The sequence below is a fragment of the Melopsittacus undulatus genome, chromosome 3 (genome assembly GCF_012275295.1).
Source record: "Melopsittacus undulatus isolate bMelUnd1 chromosome 3, bMelUnd1.mat.Z, whole genome shotgun sequence".
Taxonomy (NCBI): Eukaryota; Metazoa; Chordata; class Aves; order Psittaciformes; family Psittaculidae; genus Melopsittacus; species Melopsittacus undulatus.
The window spans coordinates 60,041,426-60,054,592 of record NC_047529.1 but is presented as its reverse complement, the minus strand read 5'-3'; the positions used below and the strand labels follow the sequence as shown (position 1 = coordinate 60,054,592).

General features: G+C 42.8%; 2 protein-coding genes across 5 annotated transcripts in view; one reads left to right on the top strand and one right to left on the bottom strand.

Moving 5' to 3' along the window:
• SESN1 (sestrin 1) overlaps positions 1-5,133 on the top strand; it is a 77,694-nt gene extending 72,561 nt beyond the window's left edge. For 3 of the 4 annotated variants that reach the window (XM_031053975.2, XM_031053976.2, XM_031053977.2), the window contains exons 6-11: positions 598-745; positions 1,535-1,647; positions 1,884-2,074; positions 2,323-2,467; positions 3,574-3,627; positions 4,012-5,133. In XM_031053975.2, coding sequence (XP_030909835.1) covers positions 598-745; positions 1,535-1,647; positions 1,884-2,074; positions 2,323-2,467; positions 3,574-3,627; positions 4,012-4,098 — 738 coding nt within the window. In that variant the 3' untranslated portion in view covers positions 4,099-5,133. The remainder of the gene's footprint in view (positions 1-597; positions 746-1,534; positions 1,648-1,883; positions 2,075-2,322; positions 2,468-3,573; positions 3,628-4,011) is intronic. The other variant, XM_005154677.4, reaches the window with a different exon arrangement.
• A 2,815-nt stretch (positions 5,134-7,948) lies between these two features.
• The window catches only part of ARMC2 (armadillo repeat containing 2), a 60,574-nt gene continuing 55,355 nt past the window's right edge, over positions 7,949-13,167 (bottom strand). Inside the window, exons 17-18 of the mRNA XM_005154676.3 lie at positions 12,590-12,747; positions 7,949-8,245 (exon numbers count right to left, since the gene is read on the bottom strand). Coding sequence (XP_005154733.2) covers positions 8,121-8,245; positions 12,590-12,747 — 283 coding nt within the window. The 3' untranslated portion in view covers positions 7,949-8,120. The remainder of the gene's footprint in view (positions 8,246-12,589; positions 12,748-13,167) is intronic.

Here is a 13,167-nt window from a genome sequence, read left to right as displayed (position 1 = left end):
TATAGACTGGAGATAACTTTATTTTGCTATGTGCTTATGGATTTTACAAGACCAGATGTTGAATTAACAGTGTGTCATGGTGTTGAAAGAGCTCTTGTGAAATACAGTTATCTTGCACTAGCTTTTATTTGAGGCTTTGTTAAATCTGCCTTTACACTCACTCTTCCTTTTTCCTTCAATATGTTTCTTTGTGAGCAGAGAGGAGGGAAAATTCAGTTGGACGGTAAATTGTGGTTACTTCCTCTATCAGAATTTCTGTTACAACTCCTTGGTTTTCAGTTATTAAACATTTAGATGAAGTAAGAGAAATTAAGTTTAGTGTGAGAACCACTTGTTCCCAAAATCTGTGAAGCTAAAAATACACTAAAAAATATCAGGGATCTAATTGAGAAAAGATAAAATGTGAACATTGTGAACATGTTCACTAAATATGAACATTGGGTCAGTACAGATTTGTTTTGAGAACTGGTTTCCTCAGGAACTCAGTACTTGAAGATGTCAATGAAGGATGCAAGTTGTGTTTTAATCTGATTTCTTGATGATTTCTGTCACAGTTCTTGTGACGTGGAAATAAAATGCTTCTCACTCCTTTTCAAGTCTACAGAGTCTGTCTGTGAAGTTGAAGCTCTAATGGAGAAAATGAAGCAGCTACAGGAGTGTAGAGATGAAGAGGAAGCCAGCCAGGAAGAGATGGCTACACGTTTTGAAAGGGAGAAGAGAGAGAGCATGTTCGTCTGTTCTTCAGGTAGAACAGCTGTAGTGTGTGTGTGTATGTACTTGGACTTTCCCAAATCACTTGAAGGAATACTACCACAAAAGGGGGGGGAGGGGAAATGTTATGAGATGTGTCAAAACCACCACTTTGAAGGGATGAAGGGTGGGAGTGCCTTGTTTTCTTTCAAGAACTCCTCGAAGTAGTGCCAAGATTTGTGGCTTCTCTCAAAAACACCATAACACCCACTGGCCAATATTATGCTTAATAAAAATTTCCAACAGAAATAGAATCTTGAGGGAAAGAGAGATTGCAAGAGATTTAAACGTATCACAAGACACTGTAAAAAGAAGCCCTTACAACAAACAGCTATTCGAGTGTGTAAAACATTGCTTTCCAGACAACTGTGAGACAGTACTTAATCTCTTACAAGTTTAGGGTTGTTCACTCTTCAACAGTTCCCTCTGAAATAAACTTGGTGTGGAAGCCTTAGAGGTCTCTGTTTTGGAACAAGAGCTTAGTAAAACAGATTTTCCCTTGACATTTTCACAGACCTCTTAGACACAGGGGACAGGATGAAGAATGGCAGACAAAAGAAGGGGGAAAGAGGTGTTTGTAAGAGTTGTTTTTCCTGCAGTTGCCTCTAAAACCCATAGCTGCAGTGACACTGAGCTGTAACAAAAGCTTTTAATACAGGTAGTCCAAGGAAACTGTGAGTTTGGTTAAAAAGCAGAGCTACCCCCATTCTTCTGCAAGAGTTCTGCTAGTACATGTCCAGTCTGTTCTTACTGAAATCGTGTGAAATTCTGTTTGAATTTACAGAAGATGAAGAATCAGCACCTGCAAGAGATGTGTCTCGCCACTTTGAGGACACCAGCTATGGTTACAAAGACTTCTCCAGACATGGGATGCATGTGCCCACCTTTCGTGTTCAGGTAACAAGGCCAGGGGCTGCTCTCAGGAGGCTTAGGGCACTATCAGTTTGTTGTGCCAGATGCCAAACCTGGACATTGCTAGGCTGTAACTTAGTGCTCCATGGATGCAAAGGCTCAAAGCAAGCAAATTAACACCCCCCATAGATCACCTGCCCCTAGATAAATTGCAGTAAGGCACTAGGTGTGCACAAGTTAATTTCTGAAATGCTCCATTCTCCATTTTTACTTATTCTAAGGATTATTCCTGGGAAGACCACGGCTATTCCTTGGTTAATCGTCTTTACCCAGATGTGGGACAACTACTCGATGAGAAGTTTCACATTGCTTATAATCTGACTTACAACACCATGGCCATGCACAAAGATGTGGATACCTCAATGCTACGACGAGCTATTTGGAACTATATTCATTGTATGTTTGGAATAAGGTCAGTTTTACTGCTTTTGTTCTAAGCAAACACATCAGACTTGTTAGCACTGGCCTTTTGTTCTTTATCAGATTGAAGCAAAGTTATTTATAGCAAACATGCAGGTATTTTTAAACATAATTTTGTCTATGGGAGAGGGACAGAGGAACAAATTACACAGTAATTTATTTTGCCATAGGAACTTAAAAGCGCTGCAAGGAAATAACTAGCTCTCGAAAATGAAAGTGTTTTTCTCTCTTTCTGAACAGATACGATGATTATGACTACGGTGAAATTAATCAGTTGTTGGACCGCAGCTTTAAAGTTTATATCAAGACTGTGGTTTGCACTCCTGAAAAGACCACAAAAAGAATGTATGATAGCTTCTGGAGGCAGTTTGAACACTCTGAGAAGGTACGGTTTGCATATGGACCATAGGTCCACTTGCCACACTTAACAGCCACAGCCACCCAAGTAGCATTAAGGTTTTTAGCTGGTGTTAATGGTATTCTGCTCACATCCAGTAAATTCTTCAGGAGTTATAGTACTTCCTAGGCCAAAATAGTTTATTTCGTACTGCATGTTTGCTAGCGAACAGCTGACACAGACTGCACAAGCTCTGAACTGTATGGAAGGATAAACACCTAAGTGGTGCAGCATTCCCCTTGGCTGTTGGCTGGCAGCTCCTGTGCCCCAGAGAGGCTGTGAGGTGATGTGAGGCCCTTAGACCCAGAGCAGCCACCATCCTGGCCCAGGGTCTTTGCAGTCCAATGATTGTTTTTAATCTGAATGGCCCAAAGCTGTTTTAAAGCCTAAAGTCCTGCTGCTGGGTTACAGTCTGAAATGTACCTCCCAGAAATATGTTGTGCTGTTAACTCTTGGACAGTGGCTCCATCAAGTTCATATCCTCCAGCTCTTTGGAGGAAAAGTCCCACTTAAAAATGAATGCTGATACAGTGCTGAGACATGAATGTGCCTTAATCAGTGCTCATATCATTGGAGGCTCTATTTCTTGCTAAACTTATGAAAATAGTTTAGCGGTACCTAGTTATAATAGGGTACTATAACCACATTGATTTAAGGTTGTTCAAGTGAAGTACTATACATTTTTTTGGTTAGACTGAAAGCTTTTCAAGCACACAAATCCATATTTAAAGCCCCAAACTTCGCATCTCCAAAGCCATCAAAATCCAAAGATCATACATGTACATGTCACTGAATGCCATCATCATCCAACCTCATGGAAAGCAGCACATGCAGCCATTCCATGCCACAACAAACTCACAGCTTACCTGCTGTCAATGAGACACCTTCTTCCCCACATGGTTTCTGATCTCATGCTCAAAGAAATACAGTAAAGACATGGAGGAGATAGATGAGCTGGGGAACTTAAATTCTTACCTCCAACAGCTACTGTCTCAATAAAGACAATAATTTTATGGCATGTTATCTTGTGCTTCAGCTCACCACTCCATCCTGTTCAGGTGATAATTACCTGTGTGTTTCTCTCTGTCCCACAGGGGCAAACGACCTTATCACCTCCTCCTTTGTTAACAACCCCCTCTGCTCCACAGGTACCAACTACCCTTTTGCCTTTAATTGATTAACTTTTAAGCTAAATTTGAACATTTATTTCCAAGCTGTGCACAATCTGCTGCTGCAGAAGGGCTTGTGTGTTTGAAAGCTGCTCTGTTTTTTCCAGCTAAACCAGTTGGTCTGTTAAAGGGGACTGCCTCTTCCTGTGACCCTGCCCCGCTTAAGGGTCTCTGTGACCCAATACAGACATGTTTGCTCTGTCTTTGCTCCCTCAGCAAGCTTTACAGATAGAACTAATAATCTGGGTAGCCAAAACACAAAGTGCTGCCCCACTGCTGCTGCTAATAGGAAACCCATAGCCCCAAAGCCGTCCTTTCACTGTGAGCACACCATTAAAGTGCAGCTTGTTTTCTTTCCTAAAGGTCCATGTAAATTTGCTTCTGGTAGAAGCTCGGATGCAAGCCGAACTACTTTATGCTCTGAGAGCTATTACTCGCTATATGACCTGATATCTCCGGCTGCCTGTTGATGTTGGAATGTTCTGCAGTTGCAGCGTGGCGGAGGAAGATACGAAGCCTCAGGACCAATGGTAGCTCTAAGTTATGATGCCCATTGTGCCATAACTCCTTTAGTTTCAGCTATTTCCATGTTTGGAATATCACTGCTGCTGCTCAGCAGTGGAACGCTTGGCAGTTGAAAAAACAGGGGTGTGTGGCAGTGCTGCCTGCTCCTGGTATTTTGGCTTTAGACAGCACGGGACTCCCTGTGAACTTGTGGCAATATAGCAAACGATAGATGCATAGATCTTGTGTTAAGGCAAATCCTATGGGAGCTGGACCGTGAACAAAGTGGGACTTGATGACATTTGCTTTCCCTATGAGAATAATTTTAGAAAAATCTTGATGCTGCTATTTGTGCTGGTGAAGTGAACAGCCCTGGGCTGTTCCAGTTAAGCTACAAGTGAAAGTGAGCACTGCTATTGTCTGAGCCTTCCTTGTGTGTGGTTTCAAAAAGCCTTGTTATTTAGAGTTCTTCTTTAATCAGAACGAAACCTCTTCTGTCCACACTGATCATCTGAAAGATAGCAGTCAGTTTTCTCAAATAGTTTAGCCTTAAAATGCTAAGGGACAGCTGCCCAGCATAGTGTGGTGAGCTCCAAAGTGCAATGGGCTTCCTGTGGGAAGCAGGGGACTTGTGTCCTCAGAGCTCTCTCGAGATGGAACTGCGCAAAGTGTCGAGTGGCTCCTCATCCTGTTTGTCAAGGATGAACCAAGGAGGAGCTAGGACAGGTGTGGGAATGTGTTCTAGGCTGCCAAACAGTCCTACTGTATTACGTGCCCAATGCTGGTCTTACTGATTTTTGCAGTTGCTTAAATAACTAGGCTAAACCCATCTATTTTTAGCAAATCAAAACATGATTACAATGCTGACGTTTAATACACCGTGGGTTTGGAGAACACATGAATACTTTTGTATGAGTGTGAATTGCTTTTTAAATTTGTCAGTATTACTGGTATTTTTTAAATAAAGGTAACAACTTTTTCTCCTGGCGTTTCTGCGTGGTTGAACTTTGCGCTTCCGTTCTTGCTGGTATACTCGGAAACGGTTCAGACCATTGTAAACTGTTGGTAACTGAGGAAACATACTGAAAATGACAAAAGGAGATATTTTTTTTGCAGTTGAGTCTAAAATGATGGGCGAAAACACAGTTTAAAAAGAACATAGTTTCAGTGAAGATCTAAACCTATATTACAGTGTTTTCTTGCTTCCCATAGTCTCCACCCTGTGTTGAGGAATACTGTGTCATACTGGGTTTTCTCTTTGCCCCCAGGTAATGGGCAGAGATTACATCTGTATATTTATATAGTCACCTATTTTCAGTAACCAGCTCTAAATATCATTTTAAGAATTGAATTAAACTGATTTCAAAACCCTCTTGTAGTGAACTTAGCTCCATCTTTGGCTGCTGATTTCCACAGCCTGGTGCCAGAGGGGCATCTGCCATTGGAAGGACAACCAGGTTGGCACAGCTAGACTGAGGATCTTATGTCAAGAGGTAATGGGCAGCAGGAGGAGGGTTTGCCACATGTGAGTGACAAAGCCTTTTGGACCCGCTCCTGCCTCTGGCTGTGATAGGGGTTACCCTCTTAAGTGTGGAAACCCCACCTGCTTACAGAAAAGAGCCTTATCCATAGGACAAGAAAGAAACACATTTTCCCAAGTCCACCAGCAGAATGAAATTAAGATTCCTGTCCCTTGGCCTTGTTCTCAGTTAGCTCAGACTGGTTGCTCTGAATACAGAACATTCTGAGAACAGTTTTAAGTTTTCAGTCCAAGAAGCTAAAATATCTAAAAAGATCTAGGGGAGAAAGATTAATAAACTGTCAAAAAATGTGACTAACAGGAAGCATCTGCTGTTTCCTCTTAACTAAAAATACAGGATTTTTAATGTTCCACAGCCAGAGCAAAACTTTCCTGTGTAAGGCTACAGCATAAAGCTAAGCTCTGCCTAAGGACACAGAAGTGTCTCTCCAGTCTGTAAATGGGAGTTTCTGAAGCACCTGATTCTCTGGTTGCTTTTTGAGGGTGGTCAAAGGTAGACAGGAAATTTTCTGAGAAGCCTGAATTGTATGTTTCTGTCCTGTGCTATCCAGGCAAATGCAGGTACCTGCAGACACACTCTGCCTTATCAAGCAGTAAACACTGCAGCGTGTGTGTACCAATGGCTTCGAATGGTCACATTTTCGACCAGAGCAGTAACCACAACCTGCAGACAACCCTAACTACACACCATGCTACTTACTTTGGAGAAAGGGCCTGAAGATGGTTGGGCATTTTCCATGCTGAGGTGTTTGTGGTGCTAAGCAAAAGAGACCAAGCCAAAGCTGTTAAGTACAGTGGCAACCAAAGTCAGTGGGGTCAGTCTTTAAACAAGAAAGCATTGAGTTGCCAGATGTTTCATGAGTGGTGATCACTGCAGAGAGCAGCAGCTGTGTGTGACAGCAGGGCAAGAAGGGAGAAGCCACGGCGCTGCTTTGGCCACTGGTGTAGGCTGCCCTCCCCTGCAGGCTATAAGCCCTGATGACTACCAAGCAGCTCTTAGAGAGCCTCTGCACCACTCACAAAACCAGGACCATGAAATCTCTTCTCCCCTGTCCCATCAACAGCAAAGAAGTCCCTGAGAAGCAGGGACCTAAACTATGAAGAAAGTTTCCTTGCCCTACTACAGCTGTGCTTCCCAGCCTCCTCGCTTCATTTGCTCACCTGGAAGCAGAGGTCCAGGCAATATCAAAGGTACAGCAGTGCCACTGAGGGAGCTCCAAATCTCTGCCTCAAACCAATTCCTCCAGCCTCTCTTGAGGAGATTGCCAGGGGAAGACTTGCTTTCCTGCCACACACAGCACAACATGAGGCTGCTGACCCTCAGGAGCACAGCCAGGAGCCCACCAGCCCCTGCTCAGTGGTTTGCTCTTAGTGATCTGAGGTCAGAAAAGAGGCAAATGGGTCAGGCCTGTGAAGCTTTCTCCAGCCAGTCAGGCTGTTAATGTTTGAGGCCAGCAATGCACCTGCTCAGCAACACAATTTCACAAGCAACAAGAAGGGACTTCTACAGTCTGAAAGGATGAAAACTGAGCAATAAGACAGCATCAGTCAGAAGGAATGTGAAGGATGCAAAGCCTTTTTGTACCCTGTCGATGGAAACCTGAGCCCAGGGGAGATGGCTGGCCAAGACAGTCTGAGCAGTACAGGCACGCAGGCTTGGGAACGTGGGAACAGCTGAAAGAACACCACACCAGACTACCTAAAATCTCCACTTACATCAGGGATAGGGGTGTTTTGCCTCAAGACTTGAAGTCCCAATTCAGAAAAGCCTCTTTCCAGCACAGCTGGACCTACATCCCACAAACACCAAGGCAGGAGTTAAGATACCCAAGCCACACAGTATCAGGGAGAGAAAGGGGGATTTTGCAGAGAAAAGGGAAGCAGCTTTCCCCCTGGCCATGGACAGCACTTGATCTGGAGAGTGAAGCTCAGGATTTAAGAGCAGTTCCCCAGTAGCATTCGGGTTACTCTTGCTAGAGAATTTCATAGAAAGTAAAAGTGTGTCAAAGCCTGTAGGCAAGCTGTGATTCCAAGAACGTAACACACTTTTATAGTGCACAGCATTTTTGGTACCCCAGAGGCCCACAGGTACCACTTGGTGGTAATTTACCTTTCAAAAATGAAACGTTCAGCAAATAGTTTCATTTTCCCAGCCAAGCAACTATGCAATTAATAGATCACACTGAACGGCTGCTTCATCAGCTTAAATACCTTGTAAAAAGTAATTACACATGCAAAAACTGGATGCAAGCTTCTCAACAGGTAGGATCCAGCATACAAATGCCAGGCTTTACTGACTTCTTTAAAATTAAATTGCCATGCTGTCCAACACACTTACCAATGGCAAAATACAGGTATATTAGAAATGTAAAGCTGGTAAATCTATAGCACCAAAAAATATGACTGATTAAAATGGAGTAATAGCCAGTCACTGATGATTTTGAATTCTTTCAAGAAGTTTTTCTGCCACAGGCTTGAACTCTCTTTCCCAGTACAGTCTGTGGTAGTCCCTTACATCTCTGTCGAGGCTGTAATCCAGCGCTAGTTCTGCATCTGTAATCAAAGAAAACAGCATCAGCAGTTCTGAGTAAAAAATATTCCCAACTATGTACTTTGTGGCCACAGCACACACAGTTTAGTATTTGTGTATGTTGGTGGATTCAAAACAACTCTATATGGAAGTCAAACTAAGCATCACTATCTGAGGGACTTGATTTAACTGAAAATAAAGGATGTTAAGGTCAGTAACAGGGTAAAAAGGAGACTGCAAGTTCTTTTTATTCTCACATCTCACAGGTGTAGCTAAAGTGTATCCCCAAGATCAAGCATTTACTGTGGCTGTCAGCCTGGAAACTACTGAAGTTTTAACACCACCCATAGCAATTTTGCAAATGTAAGCAATCAGTTAATCTGACTACCACTATGTTTTTCTTGTCACAAATTGCTCTGCTAACCTGGTTCATTAAGACTTTAAAATTATATTTACGAATATACTTAAAAAATTTGAACCACACTATACTGTATCACTGATGCCCTTTCTTCCTCACAGACTTAATTAAAGTAGTAGGATACTCTTCAGAGATAAGCCATGTTAGGAATGACAGGAGATCATCACTCGTTACTCCACATCCATTTCACCTGGCATTGGATGAAACACAGAAACAAGCCCTTACTGAAAAGAAGAAACTAGTCTGCAACTCAGAGCTTGCTCCTGACTGATAACACTGAACAAATGTTTTGATACAGTTTAGGAGAAGGTTATTTGACAGCCTGAAGGCCATAAATGTACCTAAAATGAAGATACAACCCTGGACCCAATAGGCAATGTGACTTATCTTTGTCCTAGACTGTGAGTCTGTTCAATAAATAATGCTGTAAAGGCAGCTCACTGCACATTGACAGCAGGAAAAACACAACTCTGAAGATAAAATATGGGAATCTTCAGCTCCAAGTTTAAGTCAAACTTTGTGTAGAAGACAGATGCTCAAACAGCAATTATCCCCATTTAAGCAAATGCCAAGGTGCCTATGCAGAGCATATGGCCTGAGCTGCCATGGCTATGAAAGAAGAGATGAAGTTACTTTGGCATAGAGATGGGCTCTATTCCACAGTCAGTTACCAGTAACTGCAAACAATACGTAACTTCTATGCCACTACAGTGTTTCTAAATGAACAAAATTTATTAAAGAGATGCTGATTGTGAGGTCGGTTCCAAAAAGGGGTTCTGCACAAGGAGAAGATGCCATATAGAGGATTTCTGTGATAAAGAGGAAAAAAAAGTTTCAAGAAAGAAGACATGTCATACCTCTCTGCAGGAAGAAACCCTGTAATCAGAGATAAAATCCAGCCTCAGACATCAGATCTATATTTGATATATCATAGGTCCTCTCCAACCCAAATTATCCTCTGGAGAAGAGACACCATAGATCAGCTTGCTCTGGTCTATGTACTGTTGAGTATTGAGTATCTTTGAGGATGAAGATTCCACAGCCTTTCTGGGCAGGAAGTAATAGTGCCTGGCCCCTGCCATGGTGGAAACTTCTTTTCCTGATATTTAATTGGAATTTTTCTTATTGCAACTTGTGCTCCAGTACCTCTTATCCCATTTAATGGCACCACCCAACATACCTAAAATGAATCTCAGCAGCAGAGAAGTGAGAGGAAGAGGAAGTTAAAGATTATGGGGTTTGTTTTCAGGGAGAATTGCTTCGCCTACTCCTGAAATGACTGTTCTAGCCAAAGTAACTACCTTCTAACATGGAGCAAAAGACATTACTCTCTTTTATGATACAGCTGTGCCCCCCAGAAGTTGATTGAATGTTTATGGAATCACGGAGGTCAGGAATTCTAGTCTACCAGAACAAGGGTCAGAAACAGTTCAAAAGCTGAAGTGTGGAACCAAAACAGTATGTCTAACTCCCAAAGCAGAATGGAAGTAAGACAGGACAGGCGAGGCCCAGGGTCCCACATCTAAGCTGTGCATCCTCAGAGTATTTAATTTTCCCACGATCCTCCTCAGAACTGGCAAAATTGGGTACTGGCCAAACAGCATATGAGCTGGCTGCGAGCCCTGGAGCGAGACAAGCACATGGGGTCTGCACGCTATGAGGGAAGCGCAAAGCCAGAGTACAGACTGCCTGCAAGGGCTACCAATCCCTATAACTCTGGCAAGACAGGGGCCAGGAAGCCCTGGAAGCTGGTACCCTGCCATGTAAGAGTTCATGTGTATTGAGATTCCAAAATAATCCCCTTGAATTGATAGTGCAAGTAAAGGTGAACAGAAGAAAGGTCTGGAAAAAAGAGAGGTAGAAAGGAGATTTCACGGAACAACCAAAGAGAATAATGTTCTGAAGACAGAGGCTCATCTCTACTGCTGCTCCTGAGGACATGGGCAAAGCAAAGCTGCTGCCAGGGGCCTGGAAACACCCGCCTGCAGCTGTGAAGCTCAAGGGCAGCTGAAAGAAGGGAAATGATAGTGCCACTGGAAAGCAGTTGCCACTGCATTTCGGCTGCTGGGACCAGACAGGAAGAAAAACAAAGGGTGCCTTTTGTTCAACCTTTCTTGGGCCCAACATCTTTTGAAGCTATTTCCACTCCCTTTTGGCTCCCTCATATCTTTTGTCATCTTGTGCCAGGTAGGGGAAAGAAAAACAAAGGGGATGAGGCCAAGCACAGCAGGTGAAGTGAGGTGTCTGCTGTGCCATGCTCCACTTCTTCCGTTTCCTGAGGGCGTGCTGATGCTTAAGTACAGTCCACTGACTGTCAGCAGTTGCCTCCTGCTTCCTGAATGATAGAATCAGAGCAAAGACAGTTCAAGGCTGTTCCTGGATACAATGGGAGGAGGAAGATGTAGGACAATATTAACCAGCTGCTGTTACTAACATTTATTGGCTCTTAACACATAGAAGAACCAGATCCAGTAAGATGCATTTTTTCTACAGCTATTCTTCTGAGCAGTGTGAAGACAGACTTGCCTTCTTATTTAATTGTGACCTACTTTTAATTAATTGTCATTACAGTTGCATTACAATTGCAACTGCAATTCTACATGAACTTCCAGTTCACTAAAGCTGTACCAGTTAATGAGACTTCCAATTACTACCCAGCCTAAGTTCTGCAATCAAATTAACTGCTGGAATAAGCAGTGTTAAATGCAGAGACAAAAACAAGTAAGAACTTTCCTGGACAAAGCCATATATTTCTTGCTGCATGCCAGAAAATTCATGCATAACTGTGGCTGTAAACTGTGCGGTTCTGTTTCAGAATGTTAAAAAGTGCACTAATGATCTTGAAACACAGGATTTTCAGATAAATAGATGGAATTACTGCTCACATTAAGATATGTTCCATCAAAGCAAGGAATGTAATGCAAGGAAAGATTACAACAAGAATAACAGTAATTCTGGCCTCACAAATCTGCTTTGTGATTGTGATTATCTGATTGTCTAGAACCAAACCAGACCACTGGGGTTTCACTTTCTGTCTGGGTCTAACACACAGCCTTCTCCACAGCAAGCATACATACATCTTCATTAAATTTCCAATTAAAATAAAATTAGTTAAGGTTTGCTTCAATTTCATTTACATTTTAAAGATCTTGTTCTAAAAGATAATTGCAACTGACCTACCCAAAATAAAATCATAGCCAAAGCAGTGCTCATAAAGGAGGAAAATTGTGTATATAGTGACTATATAGAACTACTACATAGCAATTAGTCTGTAAAATTTGAAGCAAACACAAATGTGCAGATGAAAAGATCCAAGTGGGTAAGCAAATCAGGGTCTTAACATTCCCTTGTCAGCACCTTCTGGCCTGTGTCTGGAAGAGGCACAGCCTCCCTTGCTTTGGGGAGCATGGGAGAAATTCTCAAGATGTTGTCCTTGCCCACAAGGAGATGATGATGGGAAAGGAGGGTGGCCAAGGGGCTGAGCAGCAAGCTCAGCCCATTTTACCACTCAGCCATTAGGCTGAGGGGAAAAGCCACATTCCCTGTGCGTGCTATGCGGTAACCAGGTGCATCACAGCGGAGCCTCTGCTTCTGTCAATACCTGCAGTACTTTGAGGCCAGAAGGGCCTCCGTCCAGTGAAAAGTATGTTTTGCACTGAAGGTCTATGGGATAGTTGGCTCAAGCAGGCAAAAAGGCAGCTGGTGACAAGCATTAGCGACATGCTAAATAGACAAACTATAGTGGGGAGTGACAACAGCCAATTCCACCTTGGCAAACTGTAAGATCTGGGGGAATGTGCTAAATGGCAATGAACCAGTGTACTGCTGTATAGTCCACACCAGCCAACCACTTAAAGCTGCATGACAGACTTCCCACTCAAATGAGTACTGCCTTGATTTTGCTCTATTTCCTTTATTAAGTAAAAGAGACCAAGATTATGAATCTCACCTAAGAGTGATGTGAGCAGCACCAGCAATGTCTCAGTATCTTCTCCAAAGCATGAGGCCAAACTTGTGATGTTTTCACTGTAGTTCCACAGGGTTTTGCATATCAAACAAGCCAGCTGCCAGTCTGATGGCCCAAAGTCTTGTAAACAGTCAACTAACCTGTTGGTATAAAAAAAAAACCCAGTGTTTTGCTCCATGTAGTTTTCTTCTAAGCCCTTCAAAATCTGGCAGTCTAGAAATGCATGCAGACACCATGAAAGTTTGCAGGAAAATTCTCTGTCAATAAACTGAAGATGCTACTTTCTCCCTCAGTAACTTCTTTCCATTTAGTCTAGCTCCCTAGGGATGTGAATGTGCCCTTTGTCTACACATATGTGCGTTTGCCTGCCTGCATCTCTCTATCCCCTAGAACTTTTTAACCCAACTGACCAATTCCAATCACACACATCACAAATGTAACCAATTTCAAAGACACTAAAATTCTAACAGATTTCATGACTATCTGTAACCGTCCGAAATCCATGGCTACCAGTAGAGCAGAGACTGCAATGGGAGCCGAACCTCATCAGCTGCCAAGAA